General features: G+C 57.4%; 1 protein-coding gene and 4 non-coding genes across 6 annotated transcripts; 3 read left to right on the forward strand and 2 right to left on the reverse strand.

Moving 5' to 3' along the window:
* Positions 1 to 2,550: 2,550 nt before the first annotated feature.
* On the forward strand, positions 2,551 to 4,641 carry MAPRE3 (microtubule associated protein RP/EB family member 3). 2 transcript variants are annotated; one of them, XM_054383524.1, is made up of 6 exons: positions 2,551 to 2,680; positions 2,785 to 2,930; positions 3,021 to 3,222; positions 3,866 to 4,017; positions 4,155 to 4,307; positions 4,545 to 4,641. In XM_054383524.1, exons 1-6 carry the CDS (start codon positions 2,560 to 2,562, stop codon positions 4,611 to 4,613), a joined length of 843 nt encoding a protein of 280 aa, XP_054239499.1. In that variant the 5' UTR covers positions 2,551 to 2,559; the 3' UTR covers positions 4,614 to 4,641. The 2 variants fall into 2 exon arrangements, with proteins under 2 accessions (XP_054239499.1, XP_054239497.1); XM_054383522.1 differs by having other exon boundaries at positions 2,560 to 2,680; positions 3,021 to 3,177.
* A 3,552-nt stretch (positions 4,642 to 8,193) lies between these two features.
* On the forward strand, positions 8,194 to 8,357 carry LOC128969190 (U1 spliceosomal RNA). Its single transcript, XR_008489155.1, has one exon. It is a non-coding gene; the product is annotated as a U1 spliceosomal RNA (small nuclear RNA).
* Positions 8,358 to 8,959: 602 nt separating this feature from the next.
* LOC128969191 (U1 spliceosomal RNA) lies at positions 8,960 to 9,123 on the reverse strand. Its single transcript, XR_008489156.1, has one exon. It is a non-coding gene; the product is annotated as a U1 spliceosomal RNA (small nuclear RNA).
* Positions 9,124 to 12,603: 3,480 nt separating this feature from the next.
* LOC128969181 (U1 spliceosomal RNA) lies at positions 12,604 to 12,767 on the forward strand. The gene has a single exon (XR_008489147.1). It is a non-coding gene; the product is annotated as a U1 spliceosomal RNA (small nuclear RNA).
* A 602-nt stretch (positions 12,768 to 13,369) lies between these two features.
* Positions 13,370 to 13,533, reverse strand: LOC128969182 (U1 spliceosomal RNA). The gene has a single exon (XR_008489148.1). It is a non-coding gene; the product is annotated as a U1 spliceosomal RNA (small nuclear RNA).
* Between the last annotated feature and the right edge of the window lie 369 nt (positions 13,534 to 13,902).

The following is a 13,902-nucleotide window of genomic DNA, read 5'->3' on the forward strand; positions in this document are numbered from 1 at the left end:
AGCAGGGTCAGGGTGCATGACAGAGTGTGCAAGAGTTGGGGTGTGGCTGGCAGCAGCGCTCCAGGGTGTGGCTGCTGTGGTGACACCTGGATTCACCACACAGTGACACCCATCCCTGCAGCCTTTGACACGGGTTTTGGCTTGCTTTGGCAAAGGGGAGGCCCTGGCTGCACCAAGGCACGGGGCACCAACACTGGCAGCTTGCTGGGAAGCACGGTGGAAATCCTGAGTCGTGAGGGGGTGCTGTGAGTGCTCCTTCCTGCTTGGCAAGATGATGAGGAAGGTGCTGGGCTTAGCCCTCAGCCAGGAATGGGCGAGGTTTCTGCTGGTGCCATGCCCCACTGACACTGAGATTGCACTGGAAGCTGCACTGTGCCTGGAGCCATGCTTGAGTTGTTCACTCTCTGTCTCTGTGCCACCTAACTGCCTGGGGAGCATCCCTGGTGAGGGGCTGCCTACCCGGACCCCCAGTGGTGGTGTGGCAAAGGGCCCTGGGGCCTGGCCATGCAGGGCACTTCACAGTGTGGGGCGGGGTGGGTGGCTTGCTTATCGGGATGTGCCCACCCTGGTGCCAGCAGTGTGTGCACCATCCCACATCGTGTACCCCATTGGTGCATGCACTCTACACAGAACGCTGGCAGAGGCCAGAGAGCTGTGTGCTGGTTCCAGACACCATGCAACCCCCCGCACCCCCAAGCTCGAGCAGAGCAAGAGCTAACCCCCGTGGCTCGGCATGATGGCCAAATCCTGCCGGGGAGCCTCCAGCACCCCGTCCCATCCTTGCTCCGGCACTGCCATGCGGCAGCTGCTCCCAGCTATTTTGGGAAAGGACGGCAATGGCAGGGAGCGGGGGTTTGTCACCGGGGTGGGGGAGGGTCATCAGCCGGCTGCTGGCTCCTGGGTGGGGTGGGCAGGCAGCCCCCTGCCCACTCTGGCATCAGGCAAAGGCTGTGGCTTTTCTGGCTGCAGCGCAGCGGCCGCACCGCAGTGCCGTGGCTCTGGCTGTCCGCCGCGCATGACTCAGCTCAGTGCTGCCGGACCGCGGGGGCACCTGCTGCAGCCCCAGTCTGTGCAGGGCGGCCTGCCTCTGTTCGCACGGGCGATGTGGCCGGCACGATAGGTGGCTTTGGTCCTCCTCGCCGGGGATTGAGGTGCTCCCTACGCCGTGCCGGGGGCTGCTGGGGCCTCATTTCCAGCGGCTAAAAATACCGGCACCCCTGCTGCTTCACGGTGACATTGACCCTGCGTGGGCTGGGACGGGATGCTGGAGGTCCCACCGAGGGTCCGGGCCCGGCTTTGCTGCTGGGGGCCGTTCAAGCAGCTGGGCTGTGTGGCTGTGCATCACCGGTGCTGAGTCACAGCAGCGCCGAGGCTGTGAGTGTGGGGAGGTCTGCGACCACCAATACGTTCCCTCTGCACAAGCCCAGGGAGGTGGCAGCACTCCACGGCCCCCCACGGGTACACCCACAACTCCTCTCTGCTGGGTGTCAGGGGGTCCTGCTCCCATTCATGCTCATAGTGCAGGCATGGTGCAGTCAATGTTCCCCCTCACCAGCCTCACACAACACCCTGGGCTGTGGTAGGATAGTGGGGCTAAGCGAGTGATGGAGGGCCAAGGAGGGGCAAAGGGGGGTCACTCCCTACCCAGAGCCCCTGGCTGGCAGCTGGGCCCACACCCTGCAGCTCCCCCCGCTCACCAGGGAGTGGGAAGCGGATTAACACTGCTGCTGCTGTGCTGGGGGGGGGTGGGGTGAGGGAGGTGGGGAGGCATGTGCAGCAAGGGGACCCTCACTCGGGGAGGGCACAGCAGGGATAGTCTCTCCTCTGAAACATTTGGTGGGAGCTGGTGGGATGGTGTCATGGGACACCACCCCCCAGCTCCACAGCATAGCTCCTTGGTGCTCTGCCATAGCACAGCCATGACAGTGGGGTCTGCAGTCCTGTTGTGCCTGGGCAGAGCCCTCCACCATCTGGGAGCGGGTTTGTGGCTGTGCCTACTGACAGATGTTGCCCCTCTAAGCTTTGCTCTAATGGACCCCGATCCTGACCCCAGCAGATTAGGGCTGCAAGGGGGGGGTGTAAGCTGCTTATGGGCCAGCATTGGCCCCTGGGAGCCCCATGGCCTTGCACAGGGAAGGAGCTGTACCCTGGCACAGGGGCAGTGCCCTCAGTGGTGCCTGTATCCCCCTGAGACACCCTGCCTGTGAGCCACATCCTGCACTTCATGCATGTCCTGCGGTGGGTCCCATTTCTCAACACCCAATGACATGGCCCACCCAGCTGCCCCTGCTCAGGGGAGGGATCCACCTGGCCACGTGGGTTGTCAGAGGGCTGCCAGGGACCCTCATGCCTCCTACACCTGGGGATGCAGCTGGGGCTGGGGGTCCTCAGTGTCCTAGCCCTAGTGTCCCCTGATGCTGGAGCCTGGGTTGGATGGACACCCTGAGTCCTGCCACCCTTGACATGGAGCAGGGCTGGGTTGGGAGGCACAGTACCCAAGGTGGGGGTCACATCAGAGTGGTGATGCCAGCGTGATGCCCATCTCTTGGCAGCTGGGGCATGGCCGTCAATGTGTACTCGACATCGGTGACCAGTGAGAACCTGAGCCGCCATGACATGCTTGCCTGGGTCAACGATTCTCTCCAGCTCAACTACACCAAAATTGAGCAGCTCTGCTCAGGTGAGGAGCGGGTCCCAGTGGCAGGGGAACAAGGATGGGGACATGGATGGTGGCGGTGTGCTGCTAACCCCCTCTGCTGACGCCACGGTGTGGCCCTGGCGCAGGGGCTGCTTATTGCCAGTTCATGGACATGCTGTTCCCTGGCTGCGTCCACCTGCGGAAGGTCAAGTTCCAGGCCAAGCTGGAGCACGAGTACATCCACAACTTCAAGGTGCTGCAGGCTGCCTTCAAGAAGATGGGAGTGGACAAAGTAGGTCCATGGGGTGGGCAGGGGGTCACAGTGGGGTGGGGGCCATGCCAAGAGGGCAGCCCTACCACCTGCTCTCCATCCCCCTCGCAGATCATCGCAGTGGAGAGACTGGTGAAGGGCAAGTTCCAGGACAACTTTGAGTTCATCCAGTGGTTTAAGAAGTTCTTTGATGCTAACTATGACGGGAAGGAGTACAACCCGCTTCTGGCGCGGCAGGGCCAGGACGTCACACCCCCTCCAAACCCAGGTGATCACATCTTCAACAAACCCAAGAAACCCATTGGCACTGCAGGTAATGTCCGGGTCCTCCCCGGCGAGCGCTGCCCCCCTGCCCTCCTGCACCCCACGTCATTCTGGCCGCAGATGGGTGTCTCCCCTACAACCTTTACCCCCACCACCCCTGCCTGTGCCCCACTATGCTGCCTGCTTTTGATCAGGGGTGGGTCAGAGGGTCTTCAGGGACAAGCAGGGCAGCGGTGACACTGCCCAGTGGGGAGCTGGGCAAGGCTCAGCTGCCTCCATCCTGCTCACCCTGGGTCTGTGTGTGGTTTATACTCCCCCATACCCCACCCTGGCTGCCTTTTCCACTGTGCCAGCCTGCTCCCAGCCATGAGTGATGCTCTGTGGTCATTGTGGGCTCCTTGTGCCAACCCTGCAGGAGCCTCTTTAAGGACTGGACCCCCTCCATCCACAGCAAACCCCAGCTAGGCTACAAGCACCTCTTGAGGGGGCTAGGGTTGAGATTTACCAAGGAAGACTGAGGCAGAGGAGGAGCCTGAAGTCAAGACAGCGTGGAGTCATGGCTCAGCCTTCAGTGCTCTGCCTGCCCTTGCTGCCTGCTGCTGGCCCCATGCACCTCACACGATGCAGGGAGGGATTCCTGCTATCATCCCCCCAGACCGGTATTAACCCATTGGTCCCCATCTCTTGTCAAGTCCCCCAGAGAACCTCTCCCACCGGCCCCAAGAACACATCAAACCCAGCTCGCCTCAGCAACGTTCCCAGCAGCATCCTCCGGAAAAACTCTCCCGCAGCTCGTAACGGGGGCACTGAGGCTGATGCACAGATCCTGGAGCTCAACCAGCAGGTAGGCAGGACCTGTGCCCACCCCTGCCTGCTGCTGGGGCTGCTGGTGGGACCAGGGAGCACCCTGGGTGGGTGGGGATGGTGCTGATCCCACAGATGTGGGGGCTTTGAGCTAAAGGCTTTGTCCCCTTGCTGCAGCTGATGGACCTGAAGCTGACGGTGGATGGGCTGGAGAAGGAGCGGGATTTCTACTTCAGCAAGCTGCGGGACATCGAGCTGATCTGTCAGGAGCATGAGAATGAGAACAGCCCCATCATCACCGGCATCATCAGTGTCCTCTACGCCACAGAGGTGAGGGCTAGGCATTGCTGCCCACCCCCCAAGGACCTCCAGCCCCTCCGTTCTGCTCTCTGGGCTTCGCTGGGAAGAGGGTCTCCTTCATTTGGTGCCAGAGGGGCAGTTTGGGTTTTGCTGAAGCCCTTGCTCATGCTGGAAGGGTCCATGGGGATAAGGCAGGAGCCAGCCAGGAGCAGGATTGCCCACCCCATGCTGTCCTTGGGCTGATGGCTGCTCATACCCCCTTGCCAGGAGGGCTTTGCCCCACCAGAGGATGATGAGCTGGAGGAGCAGCAGCCAGAGGACCAGGACGAGTACTAGCCCCGGCACGCTCCGCGCCCCGCCCCGCGCTGTTCCCCCCACCATAGACATTTGAGGTCCTGAGCCCGTGCGCCTCGCCCTGCACCGTCACACGCCATTAGTCTCCATCATGGCGTCCAGCAGCTCCGGTGAGAAGCCGCTGTCTCCATCATTGATGTCCACCCAGCGAGGAACACAGCTGTACCTCCGCCGGGGGCTGGGGGGGAGGGCACAGGCTCCAGCCCTCGCCACCCCTACCCCCTGTATTTATTTCCGTTGTCCCCTCCGGCACAAGTGCCACAGCCGCCCCTGTGTCCCCGCCTGCCCTGCTGTGTGAGAGCAAGAGGGAAAGAACGAGTCCTCCTCAGGGTGGTTGTCCTGGGGTGGAGGGTGCCAGTGTGCTGCCTGCACCCTGCCAGCCCCAGAGCGGGAGGCTGGAGCCAGGGACCACTGCATGGAGCTCGATGGCCTCTCGTCAGCCTGCAGAGAGGACATGGCTTGGAAGAGGAAGATATCGTTTCAGGTTCCTGGGAAGGTGATAAAGAAACCGCAGCCTGGCTGAGGACATGGCCATCTGCCTGCACATGCAGGTGCAGGCAGCAAGGGAGGGACTCAACCACCAGAAGCCAGGATTGAGGATCCCAGAGTGGGAGCCTGTCACCACCATGGAGTCCTCTTCTCTTGCCCATGGCTACAGAGGACTCCCTGGGGCTGAGCCGGCCAGGTCACTGCTGGGGTGTGTTTGCCAAGAGTGGCAGGCAGAGCTCGCCCCAGCCATCGTCCCTCCCGTTGCATCGCTTGTCTGGTCCGTCACTCCGGTCGCAAAGCCTGCATCCATGTTCGGTTTTATTTAAAATAAAACTCGTGTGGTTAAAACCTTGTCCTGGCCACTCCCTGGCCTGGCTCCAGGCCTCCTGTGGGTGAAAAGGGTAGAGAGGAGGAACCTGGAACCACCAGCCTGTCAACCTCAGTTCTGTGCCTGCAGAGATCATGGAGCAGGTCTTCCTAGAAGCTCTGGTAAGGCACACAGAGGACAGGAAGGTGATTCCAGCTGGTGTAGCTTCATCAAGGGCAACTCCAGCCTGACCAACCTGGTGGCCCTCTGTGGTGGAGTGAGTACATCAGTGGACAAAGGAAATTGTATGAATTTTGCCAGCCTGGCCTTTGACTTGGTGACCTAAAACATCATTCTCTTTCAGCTGAAGAAGGACAGATTTACTGAATGGTCACACAGACAGAGAGTAGTGGTCAACTGTCTGATGTCCAGATGGAGACTGGTGGCAAGTGGTGTCCCTCGGAGGTTTGTAGTGGGACTAGTGTTGTTTAATACCTTCTTCAGTGACACAGATAGTGGAATCAAGTGAAGTGCACCCTCAGCAAATTTGAAAATGACATCAAGCTGAGTGGTGCCATTGACACTCCTGAGGTCATCATCCCGAGGGACCTGTAGAAGATGAAAAATTGAGCCCATGTGAACCTCCTGAGGTTCAATGAGGCCAAGCACAACGTCCTGCACCTGGGTAAGGGCAACCTCTGGTATCAGTGCAGACTGGTCAATGAAGGGATGGAGAGCAGCCCTGTGGAGAAGGACTTGGAGGCGCAGGTGGGTGAAAAGCTGAACAGGAGCTGGCAATGTGCACTCACAGCCCAGAAGCCAACTGTCTACTCTGTTGCATTCAGAGCAGCATGGCCAGCAGGTCAAGGGAGAAGATTCTGCCCCTCTGCTCCACTCTGGTCAGACCCCACCTACAGTGCTGTGTCCAAGTCTGGGGTACTCTCAGCACAGGAGAGATACAGACCTATCTGAAAAAGTCCAGATGAGGCTTCAAAGATGATCCAAGGTCTGAAGCCATCTTCAGCGAGGATAGGCTGAAAGAGCTGGGGTTGTGTCTATGGTCCTGCTCTGGCAGGGGGGTTGGACTGGATCTTCAGAGGTCCCTTCCAACCCTTAACATCCTGTGATCCTATAACCTGGCCTAGCATCTGTTGTGTGCTGGTGAGATCTCAAGAGATCATGGCCAGTCTGTGGATGACAGTTGTGACAACACTCAGAAGATAGCCTCTCCAACCCAGGCACAGCACCAGGAGCCCAGCAGGGACAGTCCCTGACAAAGCTCAGGCACTGCAGGGAGTATGCAGAGTGTGTAGCCAGGATGGGGACCGTGAGGAGCAAACATGTCCCAGCCTCGGGGACAAGCGCTGTGGGAACTGAGGGGCCAGAGGTGCCACAGACCATGGGCAGGGTGCTGTACACAGGGAACCTGGTGACACAGGATGGGGGAGAGGCAAAAGCATTGGATGCCACTGTCACCCTGGGCTTTGTGGTCCCAGGGACCAGGGAAAGACTGGTGCAGAGATGAGGACTAGGGTAACGATCATCCCACTGCACTGGTGAGGCCACAGCTCAAATACTTGTTTGGTTTTGACCCTGCACCTCAGAAAGGCATTGAGGTGCTGGAGTGTGTTCAAAGGGCAGTGAAGGTGGGGAAGGGCCTAGAGCACTGAGGAGCAGCTGAGGGAACTGGGGTTGTTTAGCCTGAAGGAGGATCAGGGACACCTTCTTGCTCTGTACAACTCCCTGAAGAGCTTGGTTTGAGGTGGGGGTTGATCTCTTGTCCCAGGTAAAAAGCGATACATGAAACAGCCTCAAGTTGTGCCAAGAGAATGTTAGGTTGCCCATGAGGAACAATTTCTTCATGGAAAGGGTTGTTAAGACCTGGAACAGGCTGCCTAGGGCAGTGGTGGATTTCCCATCCCTGTAGGGGCTTAAAAGCCATGTAGATGTGGTACTCAGTGATGTGGTACAGTGGTGACCTGTCAATGCTGGGTTAATGATTGGACCCCCATGGTCTTAAAGGTCCTTTCCAACAAAAACCTTTACATGATTCTGTGATTCTATGATGACTCCTGGGACAGGGATGAAGGCAGGGAATGCTGTTGCATGATTCCTTGGGCTTGATGAGCCACATGCAGTGACCTGTGATAGCCACGGTGATAGCAGAGGTGCCTGAAAGCAAAAGGACAATAAATGTCACCCGTGTCACATGCGGCCAGGTTCAGTGGAGGCACAGCTGGGTCCCGGGGGGATGGTGGTGAGCGGAGCTATCAGTATTGGGTTCCTAGAACAGATAGACGCAGCCGAGTGCCGGATGGAGCAGAGATCGCCACACCACAGGGCGTCGGGACTGCTCCATGGGCATCACGAAGGTCTCAGCTGGGGACAGTGGGGCAGCGGCACCAAAGCGGGGAGGCTGACTGCGGGGAGGCAGGCAGCTCGGAGAAGCCAGGGAGCGGCACAGCTCTGTCTCTACCGCAGCGGAGCAACCTCAGGACCCGGAATGCAAGAGCTGAAAAAGGGTGGGGGTCCGGGGCGGAGCCATGCAGATAAGACACCGCGCAGCATGACGGGAGCTCACCCGCCTGCCACACAGCCGAGAGCGGTTCTGGCGGCAGCGGGACAGCAGGGTGTCGGAACGGGGATACTGGGACGAGGCGTGGTGGGATGGATGGATGGATGGATGGAGTGTCCATGGGATGTACAGGTGCCGTGTCTTAGATATGTGTCCGGCGGCGTGCGGTGGCGTCGTGCAGAACATTGGGCATACTTACCTGGCAGGGGAGACACCATGATCAGGCAGGTGGTTTTCCCAGGGCGAGGCTCATCCTTTGCACTCCGGGTGTGCTGACCCCTGCGATTTCCCCAAATGCGGGAAACTCGACTGCATAATTTGTGGTAGTGGGGGACTGCGTTCGCGCTCTCCCCTGGTATTGGGTTTACAAAAACAGACAAATGCTCGTTCAGTGCAGAGGAGGGTCCCCTAGGTTCCCCCACGGCAGCGTTCCAGCCTCACGCGTCTCTCCGGCGTCCGCACCGCGCGACGCCCAGCGACCTTCGCACCGACATCTCCTCACCCTCCTCCTCCTTCTGCAGTTCCCCTGCCGCCCCTGGGCAACAGACCTCTGCCGCAAGAGCTGTCAAATGGCGACGCTCGGCTCCGGCTCGCACTCCCAACCGACGGGGACCATGCCCATTTGCTGCGGCCTCGCCCAGGGCCGCTGCAGACCACTCGCTCTGCCGCGAGGGAACCTGCCTTGTTCCATCGCTTACCGCTTCGCTCCCATACCTTCTAAACCGACACCGAACCCCCTGGCTGCCTGCGCTCAGCGCTGCGCCCCCCGAACGGCCTCTGCTTCTGCTGCCCCGCAAAGCCCCACAGCGACATCTTGGGATCGGGACGAAGTCCCTTTCCGCGCCTCGCTTACCTACCCTGCGGCTGCCAGCGCCACTCACAGCCCCAATTGCAGTACCATCACCCAGCTACCTACAGCAGCCCATTACACATCCTCTGTTTTTTGCACCGCGACACCAGGGGAGAGCGCGAACGCAGTCCCCCACTACCACAAATTATGCAGTCGAGTTTCCCGCATTTGGGGAAATCGCAGGGGTCAGCACACCCGGAGTGCAAAGGATGAGCCTCGCCCTGGGAAAACCACCTGCCTGATCATGGTGTCTCCCCTGCCAGGTAAGTATGCTCAGCATTCCGCACGACGCCACCGCACGACGCCGCACACACACTCAACACACGGACACCCCACACCACGCGGACACCCCCGTACCTTCTACCACGCCTCATCCCGACACCCCCGTTCCGCCGACACCCTGCCCCGCCGCCAGAGCCGCCTTCGGCTGCTCCTCCCCGGTTCTGTGGCGGGCCGGTGAGCTCCCGTCATGCCGTGCGATGTCTTATCTGCATGGCCCCGCCCCCTAAGGTAATTTGTTGTCCTACGGATTTGCTCTGAAAAGTCCCCGGCGGGACGCTGCCGGGACGGTATGGTAGCGGCCTGGAGAAGTGAGATGAGGCGGCGTCTCTGCTGTGCTTTCTTCAACGGGTCGGTTAAAAACAGGTGGCTCGTTGGCCAATATCCCGTGCCCAGAACGTCTATGATCCTGCTGTCACACTGCTGGACGCTGCTGTCCTGTGTCTCTCCACGAGTACTTGGTACAGACTGACACCACTCTGGGCCACAGTATGGATGTCAAGAAAAAAAGATGAAATTATTAAAATCAGGTAATCACAGAATCACAAGGTCAGATAATCTTGAACAACCTGCTTTGAAAACAAGGCAACCAGGATGAGGAGTCCCTATGGACAAAATGTTGTGATTAATCCCCAGCTGACCAATTATTGCCATAAACCATTGGTATGGCATTTACAAAGTTTGGTAGGAGGTATAACAGAATGTGAGAGTGATCGTGGGCATATTGATAAATGGTAAATCCCTATGTCACCTTTAGTTGCCTCAAGCTGTTTAAGATATCATTATGACCAATCACATCTCCTCTGATACTGAAAAGTCACAAAATCAACCAGGTTGGAAAAGACCTCAGAGATCATCAAGTCTAACCCATTACCTAATACCTAACACCTGACAACTAAACCATGGCACCAAGTGCCACATCCAATCTTTTTTTGAATACCTCCAGGGATGGTGACTCCACCACCTCCCTGGGCAGCCCATTCCAATGGCAAATCACTCTTCCTGTGAAGAACTTTCTCCTCATCTTGAGCCTAAACTTCCCGTGGCACAGCTTGAGACTGTGTCTTCTTGTTCTGCCACTGGTTGCCTGGGAGAAGAGACCAACTACAAAAGACCTGGCTACAACCTCCCTTCAGGTAGTTGTAGAGAGCAATGAGGTCTCCCCTCAGCCTCCTTCTCTTCTCCAGGCTAAACAACCCCAGTTCCCTCAACCTCTCCTCATAGAGCTTGTGCTCAAGACCTCTCACCAGCCAGCTGCAAGAAAAACTTCTAAGACTCATTTTGGGGTATCAGGAGGCTGGTGGTGTTTTATTGCAGCACTGGGTGCAAATGCAAATAGTTTCACAAAGATGAGTGAGCGTTATCCAAAAGTCAAGCAGTTTACATAGATATTAATTATAAACATTCAGTACATTTCCAGTAATTCATTAACATATTCATATCATCTCCTGTAATTAATTAACGTGTTCATTGGTATGATATGGCATGCTCTATTCTATAGTCCAAAATGAGTCTATGGTCCACCTGAGATCTCTAGTGGCCAACTACAGTCTTCCTCACAGTGTCCTGTAGTAAACCCTGTCCCTGTGCATGCTCTCTCATCAGTTGACTGCCAAAGTGTAAATGGGTTCTGACTTGCTCAAGGCCACAATCCTTTTGCTTTTGCCACTAGATATGGACCATCCACCCCATAAACAATGCTCCAAACAGCCTGTTATCTCTTGCTGAGCTCTAGAAGTCTCCTATTATTTGTTACCGAGCTCCGTGTTTTTGGCAACTACATTCCTAAAAGGATATGTGCAAGAACAAGCACCTAAAAGTTAAGCTACCAACAAAGGCTCTGTTTAGTATAAATGGCTCTATTCAGTACAGCCTCCCTAGAGAAGCCCTGACCAAGCCAAGCCACGTGCAGTGATTTTAGAAGTGGTTGTACTGATAAAGTAAATACAGCTCAGTATAAATGAAGACTTGCTAACAAAGAACAACTGTGCAAACAGAATTTCCAAGGACAAGACCCAGATGTTCTCATCACACACAATAGGTAGGAACCCTGCTTCTTTAATAAGGAAGACTAAACTGGCCCAAATCAGGCCATCCTCAGGGCTGAAAAAACAGTTAGGAAAGTCCTGCAAATTGTGCAAACTTCATATTAAAGTTCAACTGAAGGACATGTTAGACCCTTTGAATACCACCACAAGCACCTCAAACACCACAGGCCCCTCAGAGACCACCACAGAGTTGCACCACACATGTCTAATAGGTATGTAAATATGGTGATAAGTTCCAGAAAATTAGATGGATAAGGATGACCATTCTGGGAAGTCCAACATACATGCATAAGTTTAAGAAACAAAAAGTGCCTACTCTGTCCTGCCAGTGTGCAAGATGTGAGACACGATTCTCACCCAAACTTGCACAATTTTGAAACAAAAATGCCTGCCTTCTAAAACTCACTGCTGGATTCTTACAGGATTTCCTTACCATAACATGACATAACCAAATGTCGTGGCATCAGCACCTTGAAGATGAAGTAAGAATCAAGCTATGTCTGCTGGTCTCTAGGTAGTAAGTTTTGATTTTGGCCATACCGAATGTATTTTGTTGTACAGATCTCTGCTTCAAATTCAGCTGGTGTGATAGCTTTGTGGAGTCACCACCCAGCACCCTTTACTGCACAGAACTGGAATAACCCAAGTGTCTCGACTCTGTGTGTCAGCTGGTTTATGCACACAGGTTAAAGAACTCAGTATTGGGATAATGTTACCTGAGCTCCATAGGAACTGGTGCTTGGCAGGCAGTCCCAGGGTATCCCCAGCCAAGCAGCAGGGCTAGCTTGCTCTGGACATTTCGCTCTGCGTGGTACACAGGAGGAAGAGGAGGTGGCACTGACTTCAGGGCCAGACTTGGTGTTGCGAGAGACATGGAATTGCAGAGAACGTGCAGGGACAGAAGATGAGAGGCCAGAGCTGGGCCATGGCTGACAGTGGCCAATGCTATCCAACAGCAGGAAAGCTTTGTTTACAGTCAGAACAGGATCAGGATGGAGGAGGTCCCCAGGCTGACGCCTCTTGACGATATCACCAACTAATGGGGTGAAGAGATGGTGGAGCCGTCGGGTACACAGCAGGGACAGAGCTGCAAAGTGCGGGGCAGAGCGGGAATTGTTGGGAAAGGGCCAAGGAGGCCGCGACGATGTCGGCAGAGCAGACACGGACCGGCATGGCTGGCTCTAGTACCTGGGGCGGGGCCATGCAGATAAGACATCGCACGGCATGACGGGAGCTCACCGGCCCGCCACAGAACCGGGGAGGAGCAGCCGAAGGCGGCTCTGGCGGCGGGGCAGGGTGTCGGCGGAACGGGGGTGTCGGGATGAGGCGTGGTAGAAGGTACGGGGGTGTCCGCGTGGTGTGGGGTGTCCGTGTGTTGAGTGTGTGTGCGGCGTCGTGCGGTGGCGTCGTGCGGAATGCTGAGCATACTTACCTGGCAGGGGAGACACCATGATCAGGCAGGTGGTTTTCCCAGGGCGAGGCTCATCCTTTGCACTCCGGGTGTGCTGACCCCTGCGATTTCCCCAAATGCGGGAAACTCGACTGCATAATTTGTGGTAGTGGGGGACTGCGTTCGCGCTCTCCCCTGGTGTCGCGGTGCAAAAAACAGAGGATGTCTAATGGGCTGCTGTAGGTAGCTGGGTGATGGTACTGCAATTGGGGCTCAGAGTGGCGCTGGCAGCCGCAGGGTAGGTAAGCGAGGCGCGGAAAGGGACTTCGTCCCGATCCCAAGATGTCGCTGTGGGGCTTTGCGGGGCAGCAGAAGCAGAGGCCGTTCGGGGGGCGCAGCGCTGAGCGCAGGCAGCCAGGGGGTTCGGTGTCGGTTTAGAAGGTATGGGAGCGAAGCGGTAAGCGATGGAACAAGGCAGGTTCCCTCGCGGCAGAGCGAGTGGTCTGCAGCGGCCCTGGGCGAGGCCGCAGCAAATGGGCATGGTCCCCGTCGGTTGGGAGTGCGAGCCGGAGCCGAGCGTCGCCATTTGACAGCTCTTGCGGCAGAGGTCTGTTGCCCAGGGGCGGCAGGGGAACTGCAGAAGGAGGAGGAGGGTGAGGAGATGTCGGTGCGAAGCTCGCTGGGCGTCGCGCGGTGCGGACGCCGGAGAGACGCGTGAGGCTGGAACGCTGCCGTGGGGGAACCTAGGGGACTCTCTTCTGCACTGAACGAGCATTTGTCTGTTTTTGTAAACCCAATACCAGGGGAGAGCGCGAACGCAGTCCCCCACTACCACAAATTATGCAGTCGAGTTTCCCGCATTTGGGGAAATCGCAGGGGTCAGCACACCCGGAGTGCAAAGGATGAGCCTCGCCCTGGGAAAACCACCTGCCTGATCATGGTGTCTCCCCTGCCAGGTAAGTATGCTCAGCATTCCGCACGACGCCACCGCACGCCGCCGGACACATATCAAAGACACGGCACCTGCACATCCCATGGACACTCCATCCATCCATCCATCCAACCCACCACGCCTCGTCCCAGTATCCCCGTTCCGACACCCTGCTGTCCCGCTGCCGCCAGAACCGCTCTCGGCTGTGTGGCAGGCGGGTGAGCTCCCGTCATGCTGCGCGGTGTCTTATCTGCATGGCTCCGCCCCCGTCCCGAGGCCCCACCTACCAGCGGCTCTAGCGGCCGCAGCAAGGTGTCCAAGGTTGAGCTCTACGTGTTCTCGACCGCGCCCAGCGCTCCCGGTCCCGCTCAGCCCCCTCCGCAGTTTCCGCCGCAGCCTCCA

The sequence above is a fragment of the Indicator indicator genome, chromosome 9 (assembly GCF_027791375.1).
Source record: "Indicator indicator isolate 239-I01 chromosome 9, UM_Iind_1.1, whole genome shotgun sequence".
Lineage (NCBI taxonomy): Eukaryota > Metazoa > Chordata > Aves > Piciformes > Indicatoridae > Indicator > Indicator indicator.